Source organism: Oreochromis niloticus, linkage group LG15 (genome assembly GCF_001858045.2).
Source record: "Oreochromis niloticus isolate F11D_XX linkage group LG15, O_niloticus_UMD_NMBU, whole genome shotgun sequence".
Lineage (NCBI taxonomy): Eukaryota > Metazoa > Chordata > Actinopteri > Cichliformes > Cichlidae > Oreochromis > Oreochromis niloticus.
Window position 1 is genome coordinate 32954274 of NC_031980.2, and position 19986 is coordinate 32974259.

Consider the following 19986-nt stretch of genomic DNA (forward strand, 5'->3'; position numbering starts at 1 on the left):
ATTTACGAGCGGTAAAAGGTCAGCAGCAGGTTGGAGTTCAGCTTGTACTTCCTGAGGACCCTCAGGAAGTTCAGCCACTGTTGGGCCTCCTTGATGACCGCTGAGATGTTGTCGGTCCAGGAGATGTAGGCAGAGATGAGGACACCAAGGAACCAGAAGGTGTGGACCCTCTCCACACACTCCCCGTTGATGTAAAGGGGGGCTAAGTCAGTGCTGTGTCTCCTGAAGTCGACAAGTTTTGATAAACTCTGTCTCTAAGATACTCCTTTTATACCCAGTCGTGTTACTGATGTGTTCTTCATTAACCTAATTAGTTGCAGAAATTGAAGATTTGGACTGAATTTTATTAGGCCTGATAAACCTTCTTGGGTTCAAGACAAAGATGATGAAGTTCAGTGTTACCAGCTAGCCACTGTGCGAAGCTCGAGTTTTGATGTCAGGTTTAACTCTAAGTTATTTACGTAAAACTGCAAATCTCTGCCGTCTGTGTTGAAGACTGTAGAGATGACAGTGGACTTCAGGAGATATCCCTCAACACTGCTCATCACTACATCCTCAAAAAGACACAACAGAGGATGTGCTTCCTGAGACAACTGGGGAAGTACAGTCTTCCACAGAAGCTGCTGATCCAGTTCTACACTGCAGTCATTGAGTCTGTCCTGTGCTCCTCCATCACAGTCTGGTATGGTGCAGCCACTAAACAGGACAGGTGCAGACTCCAGCGGACTGTGCGGGCAGCACAAAAGATCATTGGCGTCCCCCTGCCCTCCGTCCAGGACCTTTACCTCTCAAGAACCAGGAAACAGGCAGGAAAAATCAACACAGATCCCTCACACCCTGGACACAGACTTTTTGACCTGCTGCCCTCTGGCAGACGTTATAGAAGCCTGCAGACCAGGACCACCAGACATAGGAACAGTTTCTTTCCCTTCGCCATCTCCCTCCTAAACAGTTGAACTGTCACACTGCTCACACTGCTAGACTGCAACTGCCCCTTATGTACATTCTGTGGTATTTATTTCATTTCCTTTCTGTAATCCTGTATTTTTTGTATATAAGATTTAGATTGGTTATTTATGATTGGTTTATACGCCTTTGTGTATGTATGTGTGCATATGTGCATGTGTACGTGTATATATATAGATAGATAATGGCCACTGGCTTAAGTGTTAATTGAGGCTGCAGTTGTGGGAAGGCCTCAGAGGAGACTGGTGGCGGCAGATCCCCGTGTACTAATGAGAAGTGAATGAGTTTAAAAGAGGAGGGAGGAGGCACGACTACGAGAATGAACAGCGTGGCAGTGTGGGCGGAGGGCGCAGTCATTCAGGGATATTGATAACATGTTGTGATTTCAATATTGATTAATAAATGACCATTGAGGGTGGCACAGTGGTGCAGTGTTTAGTATTGTTGCCTCACGTCAAGGATTTTGGTTTTACACCTCCTGGTTGGCTGAGGCCTTTCTGTGTGAGGTTTGCTTGTTCTTCCCGTACCTGCGTGGGTTCAAAATCCTTAAAGCAACTTTGTTTACTAATCCTGCCAGCCATGCCCCTCCCTCCTAAATATACAACTACTTAAAGGGACTTGGAAGGGTCCCAATGAGATTAAATGGATAAAATCCCTGCTGCTTGTCCTGATCTTCTGGTCGGGATTAATCCAATGTGTTGTCTTTGCTGTAACAGACTGACAGAGGAAATTCCTTCTGTCCCCTGACTTCCAGGAGTCACCATATCAGCCAAAGCTGAGCCATCAAACAGGAAAACCCCGTTTTCCCTGGGATGTCAGAAGTGGCTGCAGGACGAGATATTCGCGGATTTAACATGTGTTGATTACATCCTTTTCTCAGAGTCTTTCTTTTAAAGGTTATTTTCCTCCTTTTGTTCTGTTGCATTTCCTGTCTTGGACCACAGCTGTTATGGCTTGCTCAGAGAATGCTCAGCTGCAAACATGTTTGCAGAGCTCCTGCTATAGTGTCAGCTCTCTCTCAAAGGGCACAAAGGACAATAAAACACTCCCATTTTCTCAGGAAAAAACAGTCAAAGCATGGAGCTCACCGGAGAATCTGGACTATCCTGGGATTAAAGATGACTGCCCTAAAGGTGAGAAGACACCCAAACCTCAGCAGAACATGAACTTAAATGTAGGAGGGAAAGTGTTTTACATTCCAAGAATGTGTGCAGTTAGATATCCTAACACTCGAATAGGCTCCTTAGCTCTCTGCAGGGACCAGGCAAAACTCCTCACCCTCTGTGATGACTACTCTGTGTGCAGCAACGAGTTCTTCTTTGACCGGGATCCTGCCTTCTTTCACCACATCTGCCATTTCTATGCAACTGGAGTGCTTTGGATCATAGTGGAAATGTGTCCCATCAGCTTTGAGGAAGAAATTGCATACTGGGGCCTGAGCCTGAAGGACACCCAGCTTTGCTGTTGGATGGTGTTTCAGGAGAAGGTAGATGAGGTGAAGGAGAACCTGAAGGTGGAAAGAGAACTAATGGCTGAGGTCGAGGTAAAGTACAATGATGAGTATTTCAAGGACATGATGTTTGGGGATGTTCGGATGACTATGTGGAACATTGTGGAGAATCCGTACTCGTCAACTCTTGCGAAGACTTTCACTCTGCTCTCTAACATTTTCGTGCTCTTGTCCATCGCTGCGATGTGTCTCAACTCTGTGGAAGAACTACAGTCATACACAATTGATGGCAAAACCTACATGGAGTGGGGAGAGATCGTCACCATTGTGTTCTTCACCTTTGAGTATTTGATTCGTCTCATCACCACTCCCGACATTGTATTATTTTTGAAGAGCGGACTTAACTTTGTGGACATGGTTTCGGTCATGCCTTATTTTGTCCAGATCATCTTTGAAGCCTTTACTGACTCCGAGGATGTGAATGCACAGGAAGACCTCAGGGCCATGGCCCGGGTCAGTAAGCTCAGCCACGTCCTCAAAATTGTCAAGTTGCTGCGGATCTTTCGGATTTTGAAGCTAGCCCGCCATTCGACCGGCATGAGGGCCTTTGCATTTACTCTGCGGAGGTGCTACCAGGAGGCCTCTTGCATTTTCCTCTTTATCGCCTTGGGAATCTTCACATTCTCTGCTCTCCTGCATTCAGCAGAAAGGGAAACCGAGGGCTCTCCCATCAGCAGTATCCCATACGCCTGGTGGTGGGCAGCAGTAAGTATCACTATCCATAGCTATAACTCCACATCTCCATGTCTGCCTTTGACTTCTTCATTCTAAACGAACACCTGCCTATTATGTGTGCTAATAAAAGGAAGGTTCAAAGAAATGTGTACTACAGCATCTAAGCCCCAACTCAAACCAGCAGCTTATTTCCGTTTGCAGTGTCTTTTTTCAACTTTTAGCTTTTGCATCAAACACCTACCTACTCTTCCCCTGAGCAATAAGTTGAACTTTCTAACACCTACAAGTGTGACTTTCACCTGTCTAGAAATGTAACTACTCTCTAGATCAATGGTTATTATTCCACTACTTATTAGTCAAACACAGAAATTAATTGATTTGCACAAATGTAACATGCAGTGATCTGTGCTTTGGTCCAGCTTAAAAAATAAATTCTTCTCACCACTATTTTTTAGTCTATTTGCATAAACTTCTTAAACGTCATTACATGAAAGACAAACCGTCCCCCTACAACATAGCTTGCCATCACCAGTGTGTGAATGTGTGTGTGAATGGGTGAATGACTGGATATGTAAAGCGCTTTGGGGTCCTTAGGGACTAGAAAAGCGCTATATAAATCCAGGCCATTTACCATTTTACCATTCAAACTGTTTTCTCATAAAGAATTACAAGATGTCCATCATAACACTGGTCAACAGAAGTGGTCTGCTTTCTGTGCTTTTTCATAAATATTTTGATGTGCTGCATTCAAATATGAATATTATTATTTTTGTTATTATTTATATATTTTTTGTTCATTTTACACCCATGTGCAGTTGTGGTCAGAAGTTTAGATACAGACATTACGGTGATATGGATTATGGAAATCCTGAAATATTCCCCCCTGGAAAAATAACAGTTCCAAGAAATCATTAAATGCACATGATGACAACAACTCGATATTGTTTTGATGAGATACAGTTTAAGTCATAGCAGCAGCACTTTATACAGACATGCCCAGCTGCCCTGGGAGGACACTCACCTCAGCTAAGATAATCTGTATCTGGTCCTGGGGGTCTCACACAGCAGATGTCCTCATCCAGAGTAAGAGCAGCAACTCTCCAGAGAGTTGTTCACATACAACAATACGTAAAAAGAAGCCCACTGTAACATACACCAGAAGCTTCCCTACTCTGCTGTAGCAAAGCCTCTTGAGATGCTTTGAATAATCAGTCTGACTAATCTGCCATCTCCCGTCTCAGTGAACACCAGCTAGAGCCACAAAGAGGATGCAGATGTTGTGCAAAGATAGCCTGCCGGTTGCCACTTTCTCTTTCTCTGTAGGTTTTGATGGAAGCAGCAGCCTGATTGTACAGAACTGTCCAATAAAGTTACACGTTTTAATGTTTATACTTGCACTGCAGACTTCAGATAATGTCTTTGTGTTGCTTTTGAAGTGAAATTAAACAAGTAAATGTCGATTCACCAGATATTTTCAAGGCCAGCTGTACTACTTGTTAGTTTAAACTTTAAATTCATTCTTAGAATCAAAAATAACTCTGATTAAAGGAAACGTTCCTGGAAACTGAACATAGGATTTTGTTTCCCCTTCTCTCTCAGGTTAGTATCTCCACTGTGGGCTATGGGGATGTGGTTCCTGTAACCATCCTGGGCCGCATCGTGGCCTTTGGATGCATTACTTTTGGGATAATCCTCAACGGCATGCCGATTTCCTTCCTGTTTAACAAGTTCTCTGATTACTACAGCAAACTAAAGACCCAAGCTTACAATTCTACCTCAGTCCAGCGCCACTTTCAGCTTAAGAAGAGACTCAAGCGTAAAATGGATGCATGGTTCCATCCCTTTGAAGAAGATGACACCGCAGCCCAATCCCCACGCTAAGTGCATCTCATACATGACCACTGTGTACTGTGAACGTGCTGCAGCATGAACCTCAAGCTGCCTTCAAAAATGACAATGTGGTGCAAAAAAATTAAACCTAGTACATGTGAATGAGGGCAGGAAGAGGAAGTGGAAAGTTTCTTTGTACTGATGCAGTTTCTGGCCTGGTAGTTTCACAACTACCACATGCGCCACTGTTTCTTTTTCATTGTGTATGCATCTTGTATTTAAGTAATTCATGCGATTGAAAAGGAGCCTGGATGTCAAACCCAAGTTTTTAACCTCAGGTGAATCCATCGTGATGCTTATCTTCCACCTGACACCCATGAATTATAAATAATGAGTGCCTGTCAATGTGACCTCCTTTTTTAAGTATGTGTCACATGCGACTGCGACATACCAAACAGGGCTGAAAGGGGTTTCTGCTTGCCATATAGGTTACATTGTAGATTTCCCGCTAAAGCAAAATTCAACACTAAGGAATAATGACCCTGACATGATGTTTTGGTGGAGGTCAAATTAAACTTTTCTGGATAAAATGTGAGCAGGTTTTGACATGTGCCAAAAGGACAATGTATTCTCTTTGTTCCCGAATTGCCTAAACTTGGGATTAATAAAAACAAATGAATACAACAAAACTTGCATGTTTTGAGTTGCAGTATGTTAGCCTCAAAGGTTAAGTAATAAATTACCAACACATTTTCAAAATTGTCTTTAAAATGGATGTTTATTGATAGAGAGTTGCATTTTGTATCCAGTTTCTTTACATTCATGTCAATGTTGGCTGCCAGATAAACAGTGTTTATAAAAAAATAATCTTTTATAAACACTCCATTGTGTAAGAATTACAGAAAGGGCTTTTGTACAAACACATATCTCATGCAAATAATTTAACCAAAGGGTCAGAACGTGTGTATGCATATATTCTTTCTATAGTCGCCTCTGGGCTCTGTACCAGGAAATAAAACAGGAAATAAAAGGTTATTTTGATATTTAATGCCAATGACGGGGGGGGGGGGGGGACTTCACAACAGTTCCTGTCACAAGACTGATGCTCCCAGTTCTTCACAGTGTTTAGTGTAAACATTAAACATTTCTTATATGTGACTTTTATTTTGCCTTGTGCGTCCTGTGGATATTCCTTTTTTTTAAATGTCTTGATGCATGCTCAATCATCCAGGTAAAGAAATGCCTAAAAGCTGATTCTGTTCAAACTGTTCAATCTAAGATAGTAAAAGATAAAACAACAATTGGCTGTGAGGTCAGTTTCAAATGCGTCCTAGCTGTTCCCGTACTCCTGACACATAAGGGATCACTAAAGTGCTTAGGCAGCAGTTGTTCTTCTCTCCTGGATACCTTGGAGCTTTCTTTTTGTCAGAGCCTTCCCAGCTTTGACAAATGCCCAGCTTGGATAACCACATTTACTCAGGGCTTTCTTGATGTGATGTTCTTCTGCTTCCCTGGCCGCTCTGTCTGTGGGGATGGTGTTTGCTCCGTGTTGTAGTGTCCTGATGACACCCAGTTTGTGCTTCAATGGATGATGAGAGTCAGACTGATTACACTGATCCATGTGCGTTGGTCTACAGAACACATCACCACCTCAACAAAGTCCAAGGTGTTCTCGATGTGGTGTTTAGAGCTGCCTGCCAACAGGTTGAGGATTGAAGCCAGAAATTTTGACATGTTATAGGTGACCGAGTTGATGATACAGACAATTGGTCTGTATGTAATTGGGGAGATTTAAAGTTGATACTTGCCCATTGTATTTAAATGACTTTGACAATCTGCTGTAGGGATAAACCCCACTATTCCATAAGACATCACTTTATTTGGTGGAGCGTGCTGTTTAGTATACAGGTCTGAATTCTCCAGCAGGTATTCACCTGGGTTGAGATTTGCTGACTATAAAGCTGCATATCACCTTACACCCACATATTTTTCCAGATCCAGTCATCTGAGCTGTGCATGGTTTCAGTCTTTAAAAGAGATTGCACAGCATATTACATCAGGTACTGCAAACTCACTCAGAGCATAATACATTCAACCCTAGCACTGGTGAGTTTTTAATCCATATTTCACAGTGAAATGCAGTTAATCTAGTAAAGTTAAGCTTTAGATTCTTCCCCCTCGCTGTTTTTCTCTTTCATTTCTCCAAATTGCTTTAGTTTCATGACAACAGAAACTATAACCGTTGACTGGCCACATTTATATTTTCATATACTACAGCAGTATTTTTATGCTATGCTTAACTCACACTTTTAACCCTCGACTATAAATATGCCAATACCAATGCCAACTATACCATGAGATTCACGTTCTATGTTATTCAACTCTTGACTTATTATTGTTGATGCTCGGCAGAGTGGAAAATCAGTTTAAAATGTACAAAAGGTCCTTGAAAGCATTTTGAGTCCTTCTAGCCCCGGTCAAAAAACTATGTGCAAAAAGAAGAAATTTAAGACCATGAGCGCTCAAACAACGAAGGTCACTGGAGGAGTAATAATGGTCATGGCAGGACTCCAACAAGGAAGCACAGACTTACAGAAAGAACTTCCTTTTATTTTGGTTAAAATTTACACAGAAGCATGCCCGAAAAGTGTTTTATAGACAGAAAAGACCAAAATGGGAAGATATATATAAATATTTAAATCTCAAGGCCAAGTCCTTGAAAGCATTTTACCATCCACATGAGTTAAGGTCTGCTTGTTTTACTGTGGTGATATTTACCTATGTCCTACTGTGACCTCTGTCTCTACAGATACCACTAACCCTACAAGTAGAGTTTTAACTACATTAAGTGTCCCCATTTGGTTGAAAAGGAAGCTCAAATCTTTAACTGGATAATGTGATCTTTTGTAAATTCTGCTGAAGGATTTCCTTAGACTGAGTTTTGTAACATGCAGTTACTAGTGGATGTATAAATGGTGAATACCTCATTCATCCAAGCACTTTTCTAAGTACTTTCTATCTAGCATCCACACGCATTCACAATCCAGTGGATTCAGTATCTTATCCAAGGATACTTTAACATGCAGACCAGAGCAGCCAGGAATTAAACCTCCAACCTTCTGATTAGTTGATGACCTGCTCCACCTCCTACAGCAACAGCCACCCTAATAGGGAATAGCCATTACTTTTAAGGTTTTATTATTTGGTAATCATCAGTAGTACATTTTATTTAAGCAGCGTCTTAATTATATTATAATACTTCATTTAAAGTATTATAATATCATATATCCTATAATAATCACAAGTAATATTCTTTCTATAGTTATTTGTTATCAATCAACAGTGAAAGTAAAAGAAATTGTGAAAGAAAATAGTCATAGCGGGATGATCGCTGATCGTTGACGACAGGCGATAGATGAGGAGATGACGCACTCCTGACGCACCCGCCGGGCGGACAGAACAACGCCCTGCAGTGCAGGGACCTGAGCTTTTCAGCCGCCGGATTCTGGACTCACTAATAGTCTAACTTCACTACAGACACAGGAGAGGGGCGATCTTCTCAAACTTGTAAGTACTTTTAGCAGCTGTACACTGCAGCTTCGCGAAGTGCTGTCTCTGTGCCCGTGCGCGTCCTGGAAATTATAACTCTCGAATAAAGTTTCCGTAAAGTAACGGGATCTGGGGGAGCATCACATGTTTAGTTTGCACTCGGCGTAATTGGGATATATTACTGGCTATAATAACACAGTTTCCTGATAAATTACGCATAAACAACAAATGCTGTTTAAATTGTGTTTAATTGTTTAAGTGTCGCTTTTTAAAATCTCTTATTTTATGAATCTTAACTGTGCCCTAAATTAGTTTACATAACTTTAGGCATGACTCGCTATATGTGAACTTGGCGTGAGCTAAATATAAATGTCTCCTGATGCTTCAGCCATACGCGGCGTGTATCTCTGCTTCAATGCCGAGTTACACGAAAATACACGTCCTATTAGAGTGTCTGGTTTGTGGAAGCCAAAGAAATTTCAAAATCCGGAAATAAACTAATAATAGTCGCTTAAAGGTCAACTATTGTCTATTCAACAATATGACAGTATTTTTTAAAAAAAATCCAAAAATGGACTCCAGTGTTCACCAATGCTTCTTTTAATCTCCAGATGGTTTAGAAAAATTACATTTGTTCGATACGCCTTCGGTGTGATTGAGCTGGCAGATATTAACTAAATACTAAATGACGCATCTTAAAACAAACTGGAGAACAAAGACAATAAAGACCAAACAACAAAAATAAAATATAATATTTGGCAAAAAGATTACAGTCTGTGGCTACTGATGCTTGGATGACAATACACTATGAAAGGATTTAATAAGAAATATATATATATAATAACCATTAGACTTGCAGATTAAAAAGTAAATAGGCGTATCCTCTAAATCTCTTCAAATGACTGTTGTACCTGAGAATAGTCTGGACATGTTCAAGGCAGAAAGGAGGTCTTATTGTCTGAAAGTAGAAACCACAAAGTAAAAGCCACATTACAAGTGAAAGTCGTGACCAGAAAAGTGCACTTGAAACCTGTGCAATCATGCTCTACCTTGTCCAGAAGACTCTAATTTGAATGCTGTTTATCATTTTGCTTTTTACAAAACTAGCCCTATGTATGCGTGAGTCTGCACAGTATGTAACTGGTTAACAATTGTCCTTTGTATTGTAACAGGAAATTGAAATAAGCATAAAAATATATAGCGATCCTAGTAAATAACACTTTCACACACAGTAAAAATAATAATAATAAAAAAAAGGACAACGTGTCGTTCATCTCCTTAATAGTTTTTGATGTCGTGACTGTCACAAATAAAATACTCACGACACTGTGCAGTTGACTTCTGTTTTCCAGTCCATTTCTGGCTTAGCCCATCGTTCCTGACTTTACCCTGATGTTGAGCAAACTACACAAAAATCACGCAAAACAAAAGAGGAAGAAAACTAGTAACAGTTAGAACTGGTCAACAAATTCTGCTTTAATAACATAAAGCAATCTGCTGCAGCTGCCCCCCCTGCACGAACATGCTTAAGGATTGCTGAACACTGTTACACTGCACATTTTGAGTTTTATTGCTGTCAGCTTTGCATTTAAAAAACCCACAAAAGCCTGTGTGGACCAGGAACTTCTTTTTCTTTCTTTCTTTCCCCCCCCCTAATGCTTCTTTCGAAATGACTGTGTGGTTTTATTACTCAGTGTCAGACACAGCCTATGCAACATATTCCATCCATTCTGAGGAGACAAAACAGCATTTGGTTTATTGCCACCCCACATTTTGTGTAACAGCATCCCGTGTGTGGATTTTTCAGGCACATGTCCAGCCGCCTCATGTCTGCTCTGAAGCTCAGTCTCCTCACTCCTGCTGGCTTGTCGTTCTGAGAGTCATGTCGTGGTGCAGGTGAGTTTGCATTCCTGTTGCCCAAGTGTTTTTGTGTTTTTTCAGGGAGGGGTTGCCTTAAATTCAAATTAAAACCAAAATGTTAGTTTTGCATAGTTTTGCATAAGTGTAAAGCCACATCCCACGAGGTGTCAGGGCTACAGCAAAGAATTTGCTGATTAAAATGACCCTTCAGTCTTTTGCAAAACAAACATCAGCTCTATTCTTAGAAAGGATCTGTTAAAAACATATGCTGTTACATGCGTGTTGCATTTTGTGTGCATGCACAAAAATTTTCAACATAACACATTTGTGTTGCCTCTGACCTGTTTAATTTTAAACAGGAAGCTGAATTCTTTGAAATGGTCAACCCATATGCACCACACATCTACCATTAAGGCTCCAGCATTAGCTCTGTTGGAAGGAATATAACACGCATTGCTGCGTTTTAAGCTGTTTGAGGGTGGATTTTAACAGGTGCAACCACAGTGTAGATCTCAGCCTGCAAACACAATCACACCAAAGTGACACAACCCTTACTGATACGGTATCACAACATTACAAGACAAGACAAAGGCAACATTATAATAAGGCCCATTGTAACGATCACTGAGCTAACACTGGTATGAGATCATTCTAGACTTAAATTACACTTTGTCCTCATGTTTCAGGAAATCACAAGTTTACTCTTAAAACCACATTCAGAGCGAAGGATCATATTCTGAAAAATAATTTCACCTTATGCCTAAACACCACAGATATAAAGAGCAAAGGGTAACATACAAACAAGTCAACGAGTGTTTAAAAACCACTGTACTGTTAGCTAATAAAGGGAACATAGGTCTTAAAGTGGCCAGTAATACTCTGACAAAACAAATCGCAAGTTCCCAGCAAGTTATGCCATTGTCAGTGCAATATATGCTACAGTTGTGGGTTTAACCACATCACCCTAAAGGAACTTTCAAGAAGGGTCTTATGCACTGCACAAGTAGTACGTAAATCTATAAGGCTTTGGCTCACATCGTTGTGTTTACTACATGCTTGTACTTGCTTCTACCCAATAACATCCATGGTTAGTCTTGTTTCATTCTGATCTTAATCAATCTCTGTCTTTTGTCTTGTCGCTACAGAGTTTCAAAGATGAAAACCATCAGGGCAAGAAATGTACTGATGGTGGTAGCGCTCGGGCTTTTGCTCATTCCCCTTTGCAAAGATTTTGTTGACCATAAAACTATACGACTCCATGGAGATGTGAGAGACGACCACAGCCAACCGAAGCAAAACACCAAAAACAGCACGTATGTATTCTCATGGCCAAAATGTCAACAAGACACATCTGCTGCCAAGATCGCTGAGTTCAGCTCTTTGCCTAATTCTATCAAGGATTTCCTTTACTATCGTCACTGTCGCCACTTCCCCATGCTACTGGACGTTCCGGACAAATGTGGAGGAGCTGATAAATCTGAAGAAGTCTTTCTTCTTCTGGTCATTAAAAGCTCTCCGGGGAACTACGAACGCAGAGAGGTGCTGCGCAAAACGTGGGGTGAAGAGAGGTTACACAACGGTGTGTGGATTCGACGGATCTTCATCTCAGGAACGACAGATAGCGGGTTTGAGAAGGAGAGGCTGAACAAGCTCCTGGAGCTGGAGCAACAGGAGCACAACGACATCCTCCAGTGGGATTTCAGTGACACATTTTACAACCTCACCTTGAAGCAGATACTCTTTCTTGAATGGATGGAAAGGAACTGTCCCAATGCTCGCTTCCTGTTGAATGGTGATGACGATGTCTTTGCCAACACAGACAACATGGTCGAGTATTTGCAAGGCCTGAAGGACAATGACGGAAGCCAGCACCTCTTTACTGGCCATCTGATCCAAAATGTGGGGCCCATTAGATCATCAAACAGCAAGTACTATATTCCTGTTCAGGTGCAGGAGTCAAACTCGTACCCTCCTTATTGTGGTGGCGGGGGCTTCCTCCTCTCTGGCTATACAGCCTCAGTCATTTACAACATGTCCCAGTCTATTACAATTCTTCCCATTGATGATGTTTACATGGGGATGTGTCTGGCCAAGGCAGGGCTTGGTCCCACTTCCCATATGGGCGTCAAGACAGCAGGACTACACGTTCCATCCAGCAGTATAGACCAATACCATCCTTGCTTTTATAAAGAGGTTTTGCTCGTGCACAGATTCCTTCCAGCTCAGATGTATCTGATGTGGCACAGAGTACACGATCCAAATCTAAGATGCGGTATCTCCAGCCAAAGACATTTGTAGCACCAAACTTTAATTTCTAGGCATTAATAGAGCTTAGTGATGTTCCAGTTCCTCTTGCTTCCAGCTCAAATGAACATGGAAGTGTCTTTTTTACATACTGAAAGGAGAAAAAAACTTTTGCTGGACAAAAGGGACCGGCACATACCTTAAATGAGTTGACAACATTTGAACAGGCAGGACTGGCTGTTGTTTTACGATACGATACCTTATATTTAGTCTTTGTCTCACCAAATCTTGCACCTTTCTTTACCAGATTGTCTAATGTTACTTAGTAGGTACTATACTGGTTGGATTGCTAGATTTTGCTTTTGCTTGAAAGGCCCACTTACTGCACAGAAAGAATGGATGTGAATTTTAAGTAGTCATCAAGTGTAAAGTTACGCTTCATTTTGAGAATTCTCATTGGAAAATGAGTCCACATTTAAAGTCATTGGGTCTGAGTTTTTATATTTTATTTTCACATAAAGTTCAGCGTAGCTACAGCTGATACAGACTAAGAAAGGCCATGTTTTAGCAGACAAAAGCTGGCAGCTAGAGCGCAGCCGTGTTTAAGCTACCTCATCCCGAGAATAAAGACATGAAAAATTACCAAGAATTGAAAAGTTGGCTCTATATTGCATCATTTACTGAATTTCTATCACGTAGAAAATGAGCCAGGTTTAAGAAGAGTTACCAAGTAAATGTAATTAAAATAGCCTATGGACACTGAGCAGTTCTCCCTTCAGCTGCTTGTAAATCAAACGTGAATTTTAAGAGCTGACTGTAATATTTAATTAATAATAATAATAATGATAATTATAAAAATTATGGATTGCATTTTATATAGCGCTTTTCAAGACCCTCAAAGCGGTCATATTTCAATTCATACTTTCTGCTGGATTTTTTCTGTATGTCGCGTGCCAGCCGGTGTGAAAATCATGAACAGATGACATATAATCAACCAATTCAAATGTAAAGCATTGCGGACTACTGTGATTCATCTGTATAGGTCTTTTTATGGTATGATTGCATGTGGGAGAGTACGTTTTGCAGGTTAAATTGGTTATAAGAGCTGGGTATTTATTCACAATAAAATACAACAATAATATGAATACATTTTATTTATGTATTATTTGTCTGCTCAAAGTTACAAAGTGCTTAAAATAAACTGAGACTTCTCCAAAAATAAATAAATAATTTAAATAAAACAGGACAAATAACAGTGCAATTCATCACCCATAAAGAATGATTGAACTCATGTTTGAGTTGGTTTGATATTTTAAATACTACATATGCTAAATTTTATACTGCAGTTTAATTGTACCTGTAAACTTCTGAACATTGCCCAGCTCTAGATCTGACGTTGATGCTTGTGTTGCCGCAGATATCATCCAAAAATTATTTCTCAGGGTTTCTTAAGAATAAAAGGTGTAATATATATATTTTTTTATCTTCTTAATCCTCTTTGTTCTGTTAAGCCTTCTTTATTGTGCTTGTTTCAGCCTCAATGTTTGTGTTACACAAAGGGATTTGTGCCTTACGTCAGTGTTGCACAGCATAACAATTGGGTGTCGGTAAAAGCCGTTACAAGTAGTTGCCAGTATGCAATCCAATGCAGGATCACTGTTTCATTAAGAATCAATATCTGTTGTTGCATATTCAGTATGCTGAATCGAATATATGCACAAACGTTCAAATCTGTTTGAGTTTAATGCTGCTAAGTAAGGGGCTATATGTTGCACACTTAAACAGCTTTAAATGGTAACTGTGAACTGCATACACTGTTAAATCTTCTTGTTTTAAATAAGATGTACACATAATGTCCTTGGACCTTTTTTCTCTGGGTGTACCTGTGCAAGACATTTTGGAGGATTTTTTGTAATAAACTTTGGGATAAATATTTATAAGCTGCCTTGGATTTTGTTCATATGTCTGTAAAGAAATTGTTATATAATTCTAACCTTACTTAACACCAGGTGGAGGAATGTGAGGAGACTGTCTGGGTCAGTTTTAAATTTTTTAGTTTTTTTTAAAAGATGTTAAGAATTAAAGTAAGGGAGGATGAAAGCCAACATAACAGACAATGAAACGCTAACTGAAAGTAACGCCTACAAGGCTCGTGTTTTTTCCCTCTAACGGGAAGAAGTGGGCCGGCGGTTACTGTGCCCTTTTCGGTCTTTAACTCAACTTTGCATTGTCCAATCAGTGTTTGGTATTTAAGGACCAACAGGTGCTGCTGTTCTCACACTGCTGGCATGTCTTTAATGGCAAATAGGCTACTTTAATAACTGTTCAAATAGTTACTTGCCTTTTCTCTGGGAAACTGAAGAGGATAGCTGGTATTGCTAATCTGATTCAAACACTCTATGGAAATGAAACATGGACAGGGACTTCCTTGTTGGATAACTGCCTGCCTGTTTGCTGCCCCTCCAAATCTCATGTGCCAGAAAATAGCAAGTTGTATAAAAGTCAATCATCTGGAAAGAGTGTTAAAGTGTGAATCATTAACAAGAACTCTTTAGCATGTTCCAAAGGTAAAAATGCAACACATCAGCCATTTTTGAATGCCCAAATGGCCATACTTGCTAAGAAAAACAAAAACAAAACAAAACAAAACTTCGTTGATTTTTATTTTTGAACTTCCGTTACTTCCAAAATCTGACATTTGACTTGCGAGGTACGAAGAAACCACAATTTATCACACAGCACTCCAATCACACGCTGCGTTACATCGGCATCTTTTCAGACTTGTATTTTATCAGTTCTGCTATGATCTGATAAAATGTGTGCATTAGAACTTCCTCCTGTAGAAAGTAAGAACATGAGCAGCATTTCCCAACTGTTTCATGCATAGAAGTAAAGCGTTTAGCTAAATATGAATCAGCTGTCTGTGTAACAGTGAGCGCTTCACCTGCCACAGGCAGTGTTGATGAGGGTTTGCTAGGTGACTCCACCTCCAGGACATCTTTTCCTATTTAAATATGGGTTGGATCCTTTATTAGTCAGTGTTGAAGTCACTGTATCAGATAAATTTGTTTCCTCTGAGAAAATGTAGAGGTAGCATTTTGAAAATTCATTTGATTCCAGGACACACTATACAATATCATCAAAAACATAATCAAAACATCAAAAGGCACCTGGAACATAAGCCATCTCAACTCCTTGAATTGGAGTATTTGTATGTCAGGAGGAAGCCTCACTCATCATCGGTACACAGTTTGCCTACTGTGAGCTGGTTGTATTTTAAGGGCAAACACTCAACATGGCCCACCTGATGACAATAGCAGCATTCCCTTTTAGCCTTTGGAATTAAGGAAAAATGCTTATACTTTGGCAAGGGAGGATCCATCTTCTGGGGAAGACCAAGAATTTTGCACAAGGATACATTTATATACATATATATATATATTCTATCAGTACTACTCAGAAACTTTACATGCTTTGCACCATCCATCAAATAGAGTAGTCTTCTCTCTGGCAAACTCTACAGAACTTTTATTGAACACACATCTTGAGCTTACCCCTCCAAACTTCACTGAGGTAGCAGATCCAAAAACTCTGTAGGCCAAAACAAAAAGCTATGTGTTCAAACAGGTCGTCTTATCTGCACGAGTGTTTGTAGTGGACTTTGTCAGAACTAGCTGTAGCAATAGTAGTCTGAGGCTGTATTCCAGTAGTAGGACTGACACACGGAGTTTCACTCATTTCACAGTTTCTCCCTTCAATTCTGACTTGCAAAGTTCAAAATCTGCCTGATTAATATTTTACATTCCTATAAGGGACTAAAAACACACTGTGGAGGGGATGGTCCGGCAGCTGACCGTATAGTCCGGTGGCTGCGAGGGTGACGAGGTGGGCCCGGCAGCTGACCACACCCCACCACACAGACTCATTTGTACAATGCTTTTTTCTATCGCCACTATACTTGCACGTTGGGGTTCATTATCTTGCTCTTTGAGACAATGACATGTAGTCAGGAGAAGCTGGTCTGATCAGTATAACACCAGTCTACTTCCTGAAACACAGTCCTCCTGCATACATATTACATATTCTGCTTGTGTAGATTATTAGAGTGGTTGTTGGTTCCGTTTATACCTAAGTGCCTCGTGTAAAAGTCAGATAAGTCACCAAAGCATAGAATAAAATGCGTCATGAAAATGTTTGTGATTGGATAAATGAGGCCTATTAAAATTAGATTGCATTTTCTATTTCCTTCTATTATCTTCTTTCTCGCCTCTTTGCAAGATAATATGATTTTACAAAAGCTTGAGGTTTGCAGCATTTGTTAAGTTCCTGCCACAACAATTCAGCCACCTTGAAGTGCATGGCGTTGCAATGGTTCAGCTAGACTTTGACTGAATCATTGCAATGCCTTAAATTTTGTTTTTCAGACATGTGGTTATGGATTTGCTTAGGATCATTGTGATGTTGCATGACACAATTTCAATCCAGCTCTTGCTATCAGACAGATGGCCTCACATTTGAATCTGAAATACTTCGGTATAAGAGGAGTTCATGTTCACCTCAGTGTCTGCAAGGTGCTGTCGCGAAATCGATCAATGTAGAGCAGTGAAACAAACCACGGAGGCCCCAGAAAAGTGCAATCAAACGGTGAGTTTATTAATACAGAATAAAATTACAGTATGAGTCTTCTCTGTCTCTGCGCTAAAAATACATGTGGAGAACACTTTTAAAGCATTGGGGTATCCGCACCCCCATGGCGTCAAATACAGGTCAAAAATACATTATGTGCAGTCATTGTTTTGCAGACAATGGTACATCTTGTACATTTTTAATAGCAAGACACAGACATATAACTTCTCTTTTCCATAATACCTTCCATGCACAATCATAGTCTTAAGCCTTCAGAGTATCTGAGGGCTGGTTATCTCCTCCAGTCATCTGTTACCACGTCGCTAAAAGGGCAGCCAGTTACAAAAAGGTCAAAGACACTTGCCTTTTAAGGTAACCAACTTCAAGCTACAGGGTCTCTAAGAGCTCAAAATGGACACTCGTCATTAATCACTAAGTAGACTAAATTGCAGCAAGTCTCAAGAAGTAGCAGAAGACACTTGGGCCTTCGCTCAGACCTGTCCCTAGATTTATGTGTATTGTAAGCATGCATGCAGTCAACCTTCTATGTTCTCATCTTCCCTCAACATGTATCACCTGGACACTCTCACCAGTGAAGCTTAAAACCCTCTTGGATGGAACATCAACTCTAAACAAGCACAGATATGCAATGTGTATAAAATAAACTACCTGTGAATAGAATGAATGTGATGACAAACATATTCAATGCAATATGAACCCTGTAAGAAATATTACCAATCAAATAATGCTGTAAAACATGTTATTAATGCAATTATAATAATGCAGGTTATATGGCAGCAATAAAACAATTTCTGAATCTCCACAGTGCCCAGGTCCTGTGGCTGGAAAACAAGCCCTAATCATCACCTCCCCACCCCTGTGCTGACAGGTGGTAAGAGGTGTTTGTGTTGATGTGCTGGTTTTGTCCAAAGTGGTGCTGTCCATTATGTCCAAACATCTCCACTTTGGCCTTGTCTCTCCAAAGGACACTGCTCCAGAAGTCTTTGTGTAATATGTCTTACCCTGTTGTTCAGGAGGAGAGGAGGAGAATCTGGTTGGAACCAGGTGTGTTGTACTGAGTTTTATTATCATATTTAAAACCTTAAAATTAAAGAAACAATGTAGTTTCTTTATCTTATGATCGTACAAGCAACGTTAGACCTGTTCTGCCATACTGGATCTCTATCTATATATTCTTTTCTAATGCTCAAGAAATAACTAAAATGTGGAAATGGATTAATCAAACCGTCATGGTCCTGGGTCTCTGAACTAGTATTTTCAGTTTGTTCTAGACTTATGTTACTTTTCTTGCTTTTATTTTGTTAGTCCATTTTCCCCTGTGTGTTATGCTATGCTTTGCCTTCCTCGGTTCGTTGGTGGATTTAGTTCACTTGTGTGTTTTCCATCTCCCTGATTACCCAGGGTATATTTAAGCTCTCCGTCTCCTCTTGTCATTTGTCGCAAACTCCATCATGCTGAATGTCTCCCTCGTGTTTTAGTCTCGTAGTTGATTATTACTTCCGTTCCCAGTTTCCTCCTCGTCTCCTAGTCTGTAGTTTTCCTTTAAGCAATAAAGCTGCTTTTTGAGTTCAGCCTCTGAGTCCTGCATACTGCGTCCACGCCTCAGCCTTCCACAAACAGCTCTAAATGACACAAATGTGAAAACATTAGAAACATTTTTTCTGATCACATTGGAAAAACATTGTCTATATAAATGTAACGCAAAAAGTAAGGAAATCCCTGTTCGGTTGATTATATCCTTGCTGTAACAATCCTTCTTGGCAATGAATCGCATATTATTGGAAAGCCTTTTTTCCCCTTAAATGTTGCCACATTTGTAAGGAAAATGCATTTGAGGGTTAAGCAGCAGAGGTGAGTATGTCGGTTATGTCCATGAAAAACCAAACAGCTTATTCTGCTACTCAGTCTTGTTTGGTGTCCTAATTTCACACACGATTTTTACAAATCAACCATTTCAATGTATTGAGCAAAAAGATTGATATAAAGGAAAAACCAACATGGCAACAAAACAAGCTCTGAAAGTCATTTTAATTTGAATCAAAAACCACAGCACTTTGGACAGTATGTGAATGAAAAAGCAAACAAAGAAATACAAGCAGTACTTTCATGCCGTAGTCATTTCTTGTGGTTAAACAGTGCCTTCTAATATTGAAACGGATAAAGATTATGTTGTTTGAAGAGCAATCTTTCTGTAGATACTAGGTAAATCATTAACAGCCAACAAAGGTGAGGAGCTTGCACACCAGCTGCTTGAAAAGAAATATACAATCTTTTTCTTTACTGTAAGTTGAATGACTTTGTTCCTGCTGTAGTTGGCCTCGTCAGTCACGAAACATGACTGCCACATCACTGCCACATTGGATTAAACTTAGAATTTTTTTCTTATTTTTATACAAAATGTCTCAACTTTTATTTTTATTAACAATTAGAGCACTCACAGTTCGGTTTAATGTGGCTTTCTCCTGTAACTAAGCAGGCATCTGCCTGTGCTGGTTCAGCTTGTTTGAGCTTTCCTTATAAAAAAAAAAAAGCCAAATACTTTATACATAAACTTTCAAGTTTAATTTCAATATTTCAATATTTTCATCTTTTACAAATCAAACAATCAGCTAAACTTGAAAACCATCAGCAAAACAAACAGTAGATTAGTACAAAAAATAAATAAAAATCAGTGCAGTCTCAAACAGTCATTAAGACCCAGCCCA

General features: G+C 40.0%; 2 protein-coding genes across 3 annotated transcripts; both read left to right on the top strand.

Moving 5' to 3' along the window:
• Positions 1 to 1671: 1671 nt before the first annotated feature.
• LOC100691278 (potassium voltage-gated channel subfamily V member 2) lies at positions 1672 to 6136 on the top strand. Its single transcript, XM_003449013.5, has 2 exons — positions 1672 to 3181; positions 4751 to 6136. Exons 1-2 carry the CDS (start codon positions 1916 to 1918, stop codon positions 5030 to 5032), a joined length of 1548 nt encoding a protein of 515 aa, XP_003449061.2. The 5' UTR covers positions 1672 to 1915; the 3' UTR covers positions 5033 to 6136.
• A 2255-nt stretch (positions 6137 to 8391) lies between these two features.
• On the top strand, positions 8392 to 14571 carry LOC102077342 (N-acetyllactosaminide beta-1,3-N-acetylglucosaminyltransferase 3). Of its 2 annotated transcripts, XM_005453979.4 has the most exons (3): positions 8397 to 8548; positions 10338 to 10426; positions 11536 to 14571. In XM_005453979.4, the coding sequence occupies exons 2-3, from the start codon at positions 10413 to 10415 to the stop codon at positions 12686 to 12688; spliced, it is 1167 nt and encodes a 388-aa protein (XP_005454036.2). In that variant the 5' UTR covers positions 8397 to 8548; positions 10338 to 10412; the 3' UTR covers positions 12689 to 14571. The 2 variants fall into 2 exon arrangements, with proteins under 2 accessions (XP_019201487.1, XP_005454036.2); XM_019345942.2 differs by lacking the exon at positions 10338 to 10426 and having other exon boundaries at positions 8392 to 8548.
• The last annotated feature ends 5415 nt before the right edge of the window (positions 14572 to 19986 follow it).

Coding starts and splice junctions, on each gene's coding strand:
- LOC100691278 (XM_003449013.5), top strand. CDS start 1,916: ATGGCTTGCTCAGAGAATGCTCAGCTGCAAACATGTTTGCAGAGCTCC. Junction 3,182..4,750: donor ACGCCTGGTGGTGGGCAGCA/GTAAGTATCACT, acceptor CTTCTCTCTCAG/GTTAGTATCTCCACTGTGGG.